Source organism: Molothrus ater, chromosome 1, assembly GCF_012460135.2.
Source record: "Molothrus ater isolate BHLD 08-10-18 breed brown headed cowbird chromosome 1, BPBGC_Mater_1.1, whole genome shotgun sequence".
Taxonomy (NCBI): domain Eukaryota; kingdom Metazoa; phylum Chordata; class Aves; order Passeriformes; family Icteridae; genus Molothrus; species Molothrus ater.
In genome coordinates this window covers 43,007,168-43,021,243 of record NC_050478.2, presented here as the reverse complement: position 1 = coordinate 43,021,243, position 14,076 = coordinate 43,007,168, and the positions used below count along the sequence as shown (strand labels likewise).

General features: G+C 45.3%; 1 protein-coding gene across 1 annotated transcript; it reads right to left on the bottom strand.

Moving 5' to 3' along the window:
* Positions 1 to 1,215: 1,215 nt before the first annotated feature.
* On the bottom strand, positions 1,216 to 11,372 carry GGCT (gamma-glutamylcyclotransferase). Its single transcript, XM_036378632.2, has 4 exons — positions 11,132 to 11,372; positions 7,835 to 7,980; positions 4,603 to 4,738; positions 1,216 to 2,722 (listed from the first exon to the last, which is right to left on the bottom strand). Exons 1-4 carry the CDS (start codon positions 11,252 to 11,254, stop codon positions 2,573 to 2,575), a joined length of 555 nt encoding a protein of 184 aa, XP_036234525.1. The 5' UTR covers positions 11,255 to 11,372; the 3' UTR covers positions 1,216 to 2,572.
* Between the last annotated feature and the right edge of the window lie 2,704 nt (positions 11,373 to 14,076).

Genomic DNA, 14,076 nt, shown 5'->3' with positions numbered 1-14,076 from the left:
GAAAGCTGCAGCTGATGGAATCACGGAACTGATGGAATTACGGCCAGGCCACGGGGCACCATCCTGTCCCGCGAGCCGCTCCCGCCTCCTTCTCTTCCAGCTTCTTTCGGGTGAGGTGGGCAAAGCACCGGGGCCTAAGCGAGCGGCCCGTGAGTCCGTGAGATCCCTGCACTGGGATCTGCGCTGAGGCTCTCGGGGCAGCAAATGGCTCACTGCACCCCGCCACGGCCGCCAGGGCGGGACGGGAGCGATGCATCGCAAGCGATGGGACCTCGCCACCCTTCCCCAGCAGCCCTCAGGAGCGCCACATCCTCGCCAGCATGTGGAGCACCATTTACGCCGGGCAGCGCTGCTGTGTTTGGTACGAAGGCGCTGTCCCCACGCCGCGGAGCTGCGGGCGCTGCCGCCCGTCCCCGCTCCCCACTCCCCGTCAGGCAGCGCCGGCCGCCGGGCGGGACGGACCCTCCTGAGGAAACACCACGGAGCCCCGAAGTTTCCAGCTCAGGAGCGGCGCATCCCTTCCCGTTCCACCTTGCAAGCCTTTCAGCCGTACCACAGAAACTTTTTTTTACGGAAAGCCGACGCTGGGACCCGGCAGCCCTCCCCCCGGCAGCCCGCCTGCGCCCCGGCCCTTCCCCGGCACTCACCGCGGCGGCGGAGGGACGGAGGCCGGGGAGGAGCCCACGGGCGCTTCCCTCACCCCCTCCCGTCCCACACACGGATTCTCCTCCCCGGCGGGAAGCGCCTCCTCCCCGCGCAGGAATGGCCCAAGGCTCCCCGTCACCAGCATCGCATTGCCCTCCGCACCCACCCCTCCTGCCCCGAGAGGTGCCCGGGTACCCCGGCAGCGACCATTTCCCTCGGTCGAGCTCCCCCCGTGTAAGGATACTGACAGAGGAGTGCTTCGTGCATAGTTTTGCGCTCCCTACTGACTGTACATCCATTAAAAAACACAAATAGCCAACGGAGGCTTCAGCTGTATTCCCACACCACCAGTTTTTATTTACATCAGCAACGCACTCTGCACAGGGAGGTTCTGGAGTCTTCCTCTCCAGAGACATTCCAAACCCACCTGGACGTGTTCCTGTGTCATTTGCTCGAAGTGACCCTGCCTTGACAGGGTGTTGGACTGGATGTCTCCAGAGGTCCCTTCCAACCTTAACAATCTGTGGTTCTGTGATATTCTTGAGGGGTGCAAACTGAACAGGCGTGTCAGAGGTTTAGTAATCACAATTTTATTTATTCAAACTAGACAGTACTAATATGGAAAGTACCATGTTTTACAGCAGTCACCGTGCCCAACTCTGGAAACAGGCATATTACATCAGGACAGCAGCTACACATACCTGGCAGAAGTTTATAGAAAAGATTTTATACAGAGAAGACATGGGCAGTCTATTATTTTATCATTTATCTAAGCAGTCACACAGTGACATCAATTATATCTTACACCTCTCTGTACATCAAGAGAAAAAAATACACTGTAGAGAAGATAAGCCAAATCTCAGTGATTTGACATCTTCCATGTTGTCAATTTTTCCTCATCCCCCATAGACAAATTGCAGGGGTTGCACAGTACCATGAAAATAAATACTCTATATGTTACAAAAGCTTCCAGTTATGCATTGGACTGTCAAACTGTGGGGAGAAAAACAACAACAACAACAGAGAAAAAAAAAACCCAAGAGGCCAAGTCTGTTCATTTAGGGTTTAACAGACAAAAAACCCCACAGAATAAATGTGCTAGGACTCAAAGGAGACTTTCTGATTTCACTGGACCAAGGCCTAGATAGGCAAACAAGCCAGTCAAAAAGGTAATTAAAAAAAACCCTTGGAACTATCAAACTCAAATGAATTCTTTCAAAAATGCCTTGGTTATAGCTAACCAGCTCATCTATGACTTTCACTAGACATTGAAAGGAAGGAAGCTATGATGGTTTGAATGAGATGCTTTGCTGAATATTGTCTTCAGGCTCAGGCTGCCTTTTGGACTTACACTATAAAACATGGAAGAAGTTTAAAAAATGCTACTTTTTTATTAACTACAAAACAGGAACAGGAACTCCATAGCATCAGATAGGATGGGTTTTAAACCATTAAGAGAAGTAGCAGAGAAAAAGGTTTAGCCTTAGAGGTTTGAGTTTACTTTGCATCTAACAAATGTAGCCATGTACACGTACAACTTTTACAAACACATGACCTGATCCTGCAGCCCTTATTCCTCAGAAGGCAACAAGTGCCAAAACTCATAAAGATGGCCTTTTTCTTTTAAAAAGGTCAGCAAACTGGACATGAAGCACAAATTTACATGCAGCACTGCATGACAACTACAGAAAGATAATTTCTAAATCTGCAATGTGCGTGCAGCATGTACTTCAGCATGTAGTCAAGCTATACATACAAAAAGAAGTTACCAATATCAGTGTGTCCTCAGACTGCAAGTTATGTCTAATGGTTTACTGTAGATGCACAGCAAACTCATCTTTTCTTTATAAATAAAGAAACTGCTGATCAGCACAGTGAGGAGAAGTATCTAGATCAAGGTGAATGGCCAAGCAAATGCAGAGGCATTCTATGCAGAATTTATTTTCTCTGCTTTAACAGCAGCTTCAATCTCTTCCATGATTGGCACCGGTCCTGCATAGTTATTAGTTTCAATAGCTTCTAATTTCTCCTGATAATCAGTTGGCAAGCCATTCTGTTTTGCACCCATGCAGATAACCTATAATTAAAACAGAAAAAAAAGCCTTCAGTAATAGAAAGGACAGACTCCTCCAAACAATCGCTTGAGCAGGAGGAACCATTTAAGTTACCCAGAGAATTTATCTCAAACAGAGATATTTGTACCTAAGGTTAGCCAAAGGCTTCTGGGAGATCAGAACAGCATGAACAAAATTACTCTGAAAAGGCTTTTAACTACCCCTGAGATTCTGATGTGTTACTGAAGCGCACAAGCCTCTCTAATTAAGCTGTTATTCAGTTATTCAGTTCTTTCTTCCAGACAGGATGATAACTTCAATAATATATGCTGCTTCTCACTCAGGTGTGACACTCAAGTTGGCTGAGAATTTATAAAGTGGTTATTTTTAAAACTAAGCTGTCCAAAGGACAACAGCGAGTACCTAGACAGGGTACAGGAATAGGAGAAACAGACACTTAACTCAGTGAAAAAGCACAGATTCCTTAGTTTGTTACTGCAGCTTTCCCTTCCATACATAAAATAAACTGAAGTATTGGTGCAGAAGAAAAGATGTGACAGTGAGAGGAGAAGGGGAAGTTGTAGGAACACAGCTTGAAGGAGACACCAGCAAGGTTGCATATAGAAATGAATATTCTAAATATGCTTTCATGCATTTAATGGCATGCATTTCAAGGATGAGGTGTCTAGAAAGAATGAATTTTGCCACAAAAAGTACATAACAGTAGATGGATGTAGTTCAATCACTGCATGCTAATGCAGTCATCTTTTAAGTTTTTAGCTCTTCTGCCTGGTTAACTTAAACAAAAAAAAAAAAGAAAATAAAAAGCTGGGGGCACAGGAGAAGAACAGAAATAACAACTGCTCCTGACAGGAGCAGGAGGGAATGATAAAGTTGCCAATAGTGGAGGTCTGCACTTTCAGCATACCAATGAGAGCTGACACACAGCAGCAGACTATGTATTAGCTCCCTGAAAAGCCCTAAAGATCTGCCTTGCCACAAGGTGGGTTGGCAGGGAAGAGGTTTGTGGAAAAGTAAAGCCTGCTTTCTAAGCAAGCCCTCTCTTCAGCAGTCCCACAGCAGCTGGCCTTAGCTGTGCTCCTGGAAGTCAGCTCAGAGGAGTGAGTTCCTCAGTTTGGAGAAGGCAGCACACCTGGGAGTTAACAGGCTCGCTCCTGGTTTCTGCACTTCAGGTAGGAAAAGCCAGCTGCAGTGACGTCTGTACACATCAGACACAGCCACACCAGCCCAGCCTGGGCCTGCCCAGATCTCACAGACTAAGCAGGTCAGGCCTGCTGCGTGACTGGATCATGTGTCTCTGCACAGTCAGTGTTGCAGTACAGTGTTGCAACACTTGTGCCTCACCAGCCGTCAAGGGGGAACCCTGCAGTGCTCTGTAATGCTGCTGCAGCCCTGTGATGTACCGGTGATGTGTCTGGTAAAAGGTGACAGCTGCATCCTGTCATCATAGCAAGTACTTCCCAAGATAGAAAGGATAATCCACCTCCTGGAAACTACAAGCCAGGTGCTGCATTTTCCCCACAGAAGATTCCCTCTGTCCTTTCAGTGGAGTACATTAATTTTTCAAACAGAGAATTGCTGCATATATGTGAGCAACATCCTCCAGAAAACCTTGTGCCAATCACAGCTAATTCCCAAGTTAAATAGGGGATTCCTGTAAGGTATAACTACACCAAAAACCCCAAGCTGATTTAATAGGTCTGTAAGAGCTAGCAATCTCCTGTAAGCATCATTACAGCAGTACATTGCACAAGGACTGTTATACCTTTACAGTAGTCATGCCTTCCATGCACTGTAATCAAAGTACTTATTAAATAGCACAGAAGTACTGCATTATAAACTTCTGTACACTCTTCCAAAATTAAAGTGCTGCAACACCTACCTTTTTATACTGTGGAGAAGGGGGACCAGAGACATAGTCCTTCATCTGGTAGCTTCGACAGGTCAGTACCTTTCCTGCTTGAGTGTGGACATTGACTTCTATTGGGACATAAATGCCATCCTCAACTCCCTCTTGCCTGTAAAAGACATATATTCCTTTCATGTCAACTATCCAATCAATTTCAAACCAATCATGCAATAAACATATGGATTTATTACAACAGAATACAAGGCAGGACACTGGTCAGTGCTTTAATATACTTAAAAGAAAAATGAAGCAAAACATACTTCAGTGCTTTTTGTGCAAACTTGTTTCATATAAGAAAATATGTTTTTACAGAAGCAGCATTCACTTTTATCATTTCAGCTCTGTAAGAAATGATGACTTGTGATTAACCTGCAAAGTCAGAAAGAGAATATTCCTAAACTAATTACTGTGGAAGACGGGTAGTCAGAAAGAGAAATACAAGCAAGATTATTAGACTTAATGAGCCAGACACATGTTCCTTAGTTGCCACTCAGATAAAGAAGCAATTGCAAAGTTTTATCTTGTCCATTGTGTTACCTTTTAATAAGGGAAAACTTGCAGAACTTGTGCAATGCACTTTCCAATGAATAATCCAAGACACCTTTTAACTTGCACAAGACATACAGAGCAGTAATGAGCTAGGTCGGGACAAAAAAACTATTTTTTTTTTATTAGCAAAATTATGCTTCAAAAAACAAAGACTCAAAACCAAGCCTACTTATTGTCCTCAACCACTGGCATTTAGCCACCAATAAAAATCTGAGAAAACAGTAAGACGTAAACGAGAAACTTAAGCAATACAAGAGACTGTATAGCACAATTGACTTTAGATGTACTTTAGCTACAAGTCATAACATGGTTTCAGCCCTGCTTGTCCAATATAAATTTGACAACTCATCTTTTTCTCAAAGACTTGCTACCATTTCAAGTTATTTAATGTACAGAATGTGGGCCATGCTAGGCGAATAACTAGGTTAAGTGCAAGTACAGACTGGAAGCTAACTGCAGATTCAAGGCCAGCAGACTAAAAATAGGTCATGTGGTTGTGTGAGAGCAAGAAAACTGTTTAGTAACATCCATTGCTAGACTCTATGAGGCAGAGTCATGATTTAGTTTGTAACTTACAGATTTGTGAAGTACAGAGGACAAAAAACCTCTTAGAAGTGGCTGAGACAGCAAAGAAAATGAATTTGAAGCCAAAGAGTTCTGCCATCTAAGCAAAAGGTTCTCTCCCATTTTTGTTTTTTATATATTACATTGTTTTGTTAGTGCTTCAACTAGTTACATGCAGCCTCAATTACACATTCCCTCCTCTGCCTCTGGATAACAAAGCACAGACTACTTTACCCAGATTAGGAGGGGTAAAAAAAAAAAAAAAAAGGTGGGCATTTTCTTTTTGGATACATGGTAATTTCAGGAAATAACTTGGCAGAGAACCTACAAATATATCAGATTGCACACAGCCAAAGGATCCCAAGACCTTCAGCAGGAGCACCTGCAAGCTCATTTGAGTGGGTTAGGAGTGATTCTTAGAAGAGCACTGTTGACTATGATTATAAAAGCCAAGAACACATCCCATTTCCAGTCTGCCTCCATGGCATCAATGAGGCAAGTGGGAAAAAGTAATCTGCGGTGCTGGTGTCCATGCTGCAGATTTTGGTGGTGTTAGAGCACTCAAGTCTCTAGTACCTTAGCAAGCATTGAAATTTATCCCCTGCCAAACAAATACCAGGGATCTGCAATCCTACACTATGTCAAGTGTAAACAGTGTGTAAACACGTATGGAAGTCAAAGTACAAAACACTGTCCCCATGGAGGGAAAACACAAGAGCAGATGCTGTCAGACAGGATCATCATATTTAGGAAGTTTATGCTTCAGGAAAGCATGGCCAATCAGGAGTTTTAAGTAAAGGTCAGCAGAAAGGGTCAGGATGTTTAAGTGCTACTGTAAGCGAGAGCAGAGGAACTCAGGGGATAATGAAGTGGGGACATGTGAAGCTGTCCCCAAGTACAAGCATGCCAACTCAATGCCCATGCCCTCTTGCTTGAGGCTAACACTCCCAGCCAGGACAAGAGTGCTCAAGAGTGGCCATTACCATAAGGGGCTAACAGAACTTGGGCAACAGTTTCCGTTGTATTTCAGCTTCACTATAGGCAACAAAAACCACACTGGAATCAAGTTTCACTGCCAGGATTTTAAGGACATATTTACACACCGGAATTGCAGCAGTAGCAGAGGCAGGAGAACAGTATTGAGGTAGTGCTTTCATTGGGTTTATTATGCTCTGCTCCCTTGTTTTCACGAGCCCAGATTTCTACTGGAATTGTCAGTAATGATCTGCTCTGAACAAACAATCTATGTGTACCAGAAGCACCATGCTGTGCAGGCACATCTCAAAAGCTGCAACAAGCACGTGGCAGCAGGCAAAGTTTTGGAGATAACATTCTAAGCCCTGTCTTAGACCCTGCAAGAAGTCATGCTATTCCTTGCTTTGTTTAACCAGGTGGTCTTTTAGACTTCAGCCTGGGAGCAACTTGCTTAGGGCTTCTTGAAGGTCTCTCAATGACCAGGCACAGGTAGAACATCCTACACCATCCATTGTAAAGGTGTAGGCAGGCTCTCCCATTCAAAGGGGGAAACTACAACACCCCAGCTTTCTGCTGAGATGTTCCTCAAGCTCACAAAAGTTTACATCCTTGGAAGAGAAGAGATGTCAAATAACTTCCTCAAAAGGTCCCTTTGCCTGAATAAAAGATCTCTCTTCTGAAGTCTTGTCCTTATCCCTTCCTTTACTGCTACAACTGGAGTCTACAGATGTAAACAGACAGACATTGATGTCAGTCCCAAAGGAAATTCTCCCTAAAGTAATGGGAAAAACACTATAGGACAAATACAGGTTTTAGAATCTTAAAAGAGACAGAAAATTGGGAAGACAGTTAAAAAGAAATAAAAGAAGCATGACCTATTGACTTCAAATCAAGGTCCACAGATTGTTAAAATACCCCTAAAAGTAGCTTTAGTTTGAAAAAAAAGCTATTTTAATCACAGAAGTGTCAGAAGTCAATACACATACTGTGAAATAGAATTCACATATTAAAATCGAAAGCATCTTCTTGATTCCAACACACAGTTCTTCACCAAAAATTAGCTAATTTTCAATCACTCTCTAAAGTAGTAGAAGACAGCAAAAGTTAAGTCACCTACTTATCCAGCGAACTCAGATTGCAAGTGTTCATTTTCCACACTATTCCCCACACTTCGTCTCCAGGGCTCTGAGCAATGGTAGCTGTACCTCCATGCCAGACAGAACTTGTCCTGCCTTGATGGTGGCCAAACTCGAGCCTAAAATCCTGCAAATCAAAGCAATGCAGAGAATCAATTTCCCCTGGAAATTAGGGCTGTTGGCTATTCTTGACACAAAAGGGGCAGCCAAAGGACAGTAGTACACATACAGTTGGAGACACAGGAGGAAGAACAGACAGGTGCCACCTACCTGGTGCCAAATCCTTTGCAGGTTTTTGTGACAAGAGTAAAATGATACTATGGCAGGATCCAGGAAAATAGTAAAGGTAAAGAAGTCTACAAGATGGTAAGCTTTGGGTCCTGTTCTCATGCACTAATAAGATTGCCCAATTATAAAACACCATCCCTTGTATTTTACAATGTTTTGTGCCATCTCATCACTGCTCTGGAACATTCTTGGGTATTTCTAAGTCAAGGCATATGTCTCAATGAGTGAGCTTATTCAGGTTTTTTAAGTAGAAACATTATTTTAGAAAACTAATATCACTTTTTCTTACATGCAATATCAGTATATATGAAAAAGAGAATAATGGGTTATTGAATGGTATCAATGTAATTTCTCACCTGATTCAATACACTCAGTATCCTCTCCTACTTATTAATCAATTTGTGGATCCTTCCCTAGCAGTACAGAAGGGAAACACTCCCTCCCCCCACAATCCAAACTAAGCTTTAAGGAAGACTACCTGCTTAACAACAACAACAAAAAAAAAAAACCCAAACCTATGCAGCCCCACAGCTTTGTGTATTTCTTACAACAACCCTGTTGAACCTATGATTTTGATTTGAAACATACACATGTACACATTAATATTCCCTCTGAGACACATCACTCTCTTGTAATATGTCCTAATAGATATAGGAAAAAGGTTGTAAAAAATAAAGCACTTGGAGGCATACACACAGAACATCTATCAATGTGTGTGTGTGTGCATAAGTGACAGCAGCCTGGCAAAGCCACACTGTTTACTCCATCAACAGAGTCATCTTCCTGCCCCATGAAATGTCCCCTATTTAACCAATTTCACTAGAAAATGGTTTACTTAGATGCACCAAGTTACTTGCACAAAGTCCACTTGAGTCACGAACTGAAGTTACAGATGAGGACAAGTAATTGCAGAGCAGCCCCAAGGAAATCCTGGATAGAATCAACTGCTCTCACTGCAGTCTCATTAAAAAAAAAAAAAAAAGAAGAAAAAAGGGGAACCCCCCCCCCCACCACCAATTTTTACTTTATTCCTCCGGTTATATTTTCTTGGACCTGACCTGCACTGAATAGCTGCAAGGAGCTGCATAAAATCATCAGGCACCACCCAAAAACAGCAACAGAAATCACACAGAAACAGCACAGTTCACTCTGGTTCTGGGAGCAGGAAACTCTAAGTTACACCATGTGTGCAGCTGCATCAGGCACTGCTGGGAAGAGGGAAAAAACACGGTAGATACTTTTTTGGGTCAAGAAATTGGTCTTTGGTCCTTCTAAGTACCAGTGTAATAAGATCCTTTCTGTGCTTGTTACACTTCCCATTTCTTAACAGCTTTTGGCTGAAGATTAACAAAGCTTTGAAAAGTAAAATTAGAGGGAAGTTTAGCTAAAGTTTAACTGGAGTTTTTACTTTAGTTTAGGATCCAGAGCACTCTGTTTACAGGCTGTTTCTCATTTTTTTAAACCCAAGTGGCACTATCACAGAGCAATTAATAGGAAATCAGCTCTAACCTTCCTGCAGTCCCTCACTCCTCAGCATCAGTGATTTTCCAGCTGGAAGCAAAGGAGTGAAGCCACGTGGTGTCAGCAGGGAACACAGCAACTGGTCATAGGCCAGCTGGAGAAGGCAGTGGGGCAAGAGGTGCTTACTGACTAACCTGGAAATCGACCTGAAGAAGGCTGCTTTTATTCAAAGATAAGCACACACTACTAGTGCCTTTCTCCTTGCCTTCAAGGTCTGATCCTGCAAGGTTCAGCAGGATGGGATCTCAGTATGTTCAGTGGAGGGGTAGCTGTAAGTTCCTCACACTTTACAGGAGCAGGCCTCAGCTGCCATGTTGATAGTCCCAAGAGACACCAAGTATCTGACTATGGGGAGTTTATTATGACAAGTTTTTGGAACTTCTTCATACACTCTAACATAGATAACTTTCAGCCAGTTACTCCAAGAGAACATTCAAGTCATCTTTAAGTGGTGTGAATTGATGCTCTGCTCCTCCAAGCATCCTTCTAGTTGCACAGATCTGTACATCAACAGCTTTAATGACCACAAGGTGGTGTTTCCGAGCCTACACTAAAGCTGAGCTGATACAAATGGTATTTAATAACCCCGGCAGGGAGAGAACTGCCCTGTAGAGTTTATGGTGTCAGCTGCAGATGTGCAGAGCTGGCTGAAAGCTCCCATCTGCCCATCACACAGTGCAGGCAGAGCTCCTCGCCTGTACCAGGGACATCTCCCACTAGACCGGTTTGCTCAAAGCCCCATCCAACCTGGCACTGAACATTACCGGGGATGGGGCATCCACAACTTCTCTGAGCAACGTGCTCCAATGCCTCACCACCCTCACAGTAAAGAATTGCTTCCTGCTGCTTTACATTTCAAAGTCCGGAGTGCTGTACACACGGGCCATGGGTCATGGCTGGCAGCCTGGAAGGTTAAGTCCTGTCAGGTGACCCCCGAATGTTTGGGACTACCACAAACACTCCTTCTGCAGTGAGCAGCCCCGGCAGCAGGCCCTGGGTCAAGAAGCAGAAGATAATCCTTCCAGGGTTGGAAGGGACCTCCCGAGATCATCTGTCCAACCCCCTGCCAAGGCAGGGTCACCTCCAGCAGGTGACACGGGAACGCGCCCAGGAGGGTTTGGAACGTCTCCAGAGAGGGAGACTCCATGGCCTCCCTGGGCAGCCTATTCAGTGCTCTGCCTCCCTCGACATAAAGAAGTCACTCCTCACGCTGAGGTGAAACTTCCGTTTTAGTTTACGTCCATCGCTCCTTGTCCTGTCACGGCGCAGAACCCAACACCATCATCTTGACGAGGACCCCCCCGCCTGATCCGTGCTGGGGCCGCCCCCGTGGGAGGGACGGACGGGCTGCAGCATCGGACCGCAGGCAGCCGCGGGGACGTGCGGCTCCTCGGGGACGCTGGGGCTCCCTGCAGGAACGTCGGGCTCCCTCAGCCCCCCGCGGCCCCGCCAGCCGCCCCCTCACGCACCTGCAGGCGCGCCAGGGCGCAGAGCGCGGCCGAGGGGTTGCGCAGCAGCAGCCGCTCCCGCAGCAGGTTGCTGCCGTACGCGTAGTACAGGAACCAGCAGCCGCTCTCGCCGCCCGGCTCCATCAGCCCGGCCCGGTACGGCACGGCCCGGCCCGGCCCCGCCGCTGCTTTAACGCCGCCCTCCCGCCTCGCCTTCCCCGCCGCTTCCGCCGCCGCCCGGGAGCCGGCGCGGAGCGGGGCCGTGACGCAGAGCGGCGGCTGCAGAGCCCCGGCAAGGCCTCAGGCGGGCTCCCGGCGGGGCCGTGACGCGGACAGGAGCGCTCCGCCCCTTCATCCGTCCATCCATCCGTCCATTCATCCATCCATCCATCCAGCCCGGAGCCGGCAGCGGCGCTGGGCCGGAGCCCCCGCGGCTCTCAGGGCTGCGGGGATGAGGGGCACAAGCCGTGAGGGGTTCAGTCTCCTCGTTCATCTGGCTTAGCTCGTAACACTGAAGTCTCGGTTTGAACAGCGTGGAAAAGAACCCAAGTTCTAGGAGAAAACTTTCACCTTTTTTTGTGTGTGTGTGTGTTTGTTTTTTTTTTTTTCTTTCGTTGTTTTGGTTTTTTTTTTGTTTTTGTTTTTTGTCTTTTTTTTTTTTTTAGAATATCGAAGGTTCCAATCATTTAAAAAGTTTTACGAAAAGCTGGCTGGCTCTCTCTTTTAGATGAATGTAATTTTGATACAAAAGAGTATCACTAAATTGCTACGTGCTACGTGCTTCAAAAATCCCTACATAAGATTTTTCTGTTTAGAAGGAAATGTCCAGCTCAGCTCACAAGGAGCAGCTCAGAGAAGGCCCTGATCAGGTGGCACAGCATGCACTAACATCTGGAGAACCTGCCTGTTCCAGCATCTCAGCTGCTTCCTGAGGAGCATCCTCTGTGGGGAGGAATAGGCTGTCAGTGAGCAGGGCCTGCAGCCCCTGGAACCGAAAAGAGCATCCTGGCCACCTCTGAGATAAACAGTGATGGTTTGTAAATACATTCCATGAGAAGCAAAGCAGAGCAGTTTTTCCCAGCTGGAAGCACTCAGAGCAGAGTAAGATGGGAGTGTGCAAAGGTAAAAGGTGAGAAGATGCTGGTGTGTGGGCAGGCAGAGCTGCACACCCATGCACAGAGGCACCTCCTCTCCTTCCCTGACAAAAGCAATGCTGGAATGGGACAGGAGGAGCCCTTACTGCTGTCTGCTGAAGCAGTATATAGATATGTATAACACAGCCATGGAAGGCTGTAATTAGCAATAGTGTAACCATTAATGGTGAGATACCACTCATTAATGCAGGTAAAGTAGCCCTCAGTGCAAGTTGGCTTCCTGAGCAGAGGCAGCTGCTGCAGGATTTAGCACAGGATCCTGGCAGCACAGTGCCCGGCCTCTCTGGGCACATCCCCATCCTGCAATATTGAAGGGAAAGCAGCTCCTTCTTTCAATTATGTGTTCAGTTCTCCATTGAAGTCCCTGCTTTAGTTTTCCCAACACAGGCATTGGGAAAGACAAATTCATCATGAAGCACATAAAGTGATAAAAGTGATTCTGATTCTTCCTGACTAGTATCTTTCTATTTTTAGGGATTATTTTTCTTATGTAGGATCCAGGTATTGTAAAGTGAGAAGGATTACACAGGTCATAGGAATATATAGCAAAACTCCTTCACTCCCACTCTTTACAACAACTGGTAGCCAAGCCTGTCTTTTGAAAACCTGCTCCTGGTATATGCTTTTAGTCCCTTTTCCCTAAGGACATGCAAACTCCATGAGAAGTGTCTCTCCCTCTCTCTCCCTCTCTCTCTCTCTCTCTCTCTCTCATCTTCCATCAGTTTCTGGACTGTTGCCTAATTTCAACCAGAAAGCCAGGGGTTTCAAAGAGATCCAAGTTTCTGCTGATCTCAAGGAAAGAGTCAAGAGGACGGCTGTGAGACAGCAGGGATCCCAGGAGGGAGGCTTCCAGAGGGGCCTGTGAAGCCCAGGGGACTAAGCCTGCTGGTGAACAGGTTTTCCAGCCTGGGTGCTTGCTGCACTACATGTTTGGGCTTTATCTGAGCTGTCCCTTGTGAACTGAGGTGGACATTTCTTTCTAAACAGGAAAAACTTACATAGGAGTTGCAGTGAAGCGTGTAACAATTGCTACTCTTTAATCTCAAAATGACTTTCTAAAAAAACCCCAACCAGCCTTTTGTAACACTTTTTAAGTTTCAATAACTTAGACATTATGCTCAAAAAAAGCCATTATTTTTATCAACACTCAGAGTTTCAACAACAATTGTGATGATTTTTTCATTCAAAAAGCATGTAGATTTTGAACACGGTGAAGCTTTTGTCCTAAAGCTTTTGTTCTTTTCCATGCTGTTCAAATCAAGCCTTCAATGTTATGAGCTAAGTCAGATGATTGACAAATGAGGAGATGGAGCCCTTGATATCATGGCTGGGTTTGTACACCGGAAAACCTCTGTTAGCAAAGGCAGCTAGAAAAATTACCCCGAAATTTATGGAAAGATAATCAGTGTGAAACACTGCCACTTGCAATTCCAAGTATTCAATCCTTCAAAAAGGCCTTTTCAAATTAAAATCTTTTGAGGTTTCCATTTTCTGCAGTCTGTACTGAATACCAAGCCTATTCTCTAACCAAGAAACATGAGCCAATATTTCCAGGAGTGTGGTTTTGGTATGCATGGTGTCTAGACACAACATGATGCTAACTCAGGTGATATTTGAACTACCTAGGTAAACCTTAGATCTATGGTGATTATTTTTCTGAAATGGATTCAATCAGTTTGCACTTCTGAAATCCATTTCTTCCCAGCTGGCAAGGCAGCATGGGAGGGAAGTGAATTTGCTCTGGAGTGAAAGTTTTGCGAGTCTTTCTGCTGATGTATGTCCAAATCACCACCAAATGGCTGTATGTGCATA

What these genes read in the sequence shown, in the direction of transcription:
- GGCT (XM_036378632.2), bottom strand. Translation starts at nt 11,254, where the DNA reads ATGGAGCCGGGCGGCGAGAGCGGCTGCTGGTTCCTGTACTACGCGTAC. An exon ending in GCGCCCTGGCGCGCCTGCAG is followed by an intron (nt 7,981 to 11,131) that starts GTGCGTGAGGGG and finishes TTTGATTTGCAG; the next exon opens with GATTTTAGGCTCGAGTTTGG. An exon ending in AATCTGAGTTCGCTGGATAA is followed by an intron (nt 4,739 to 7,834) that starts GTAGGTGACTTA and finishes TGTCTTTTACAG; the next exon opens with GCAAGAGGGAGTTGAGGATG.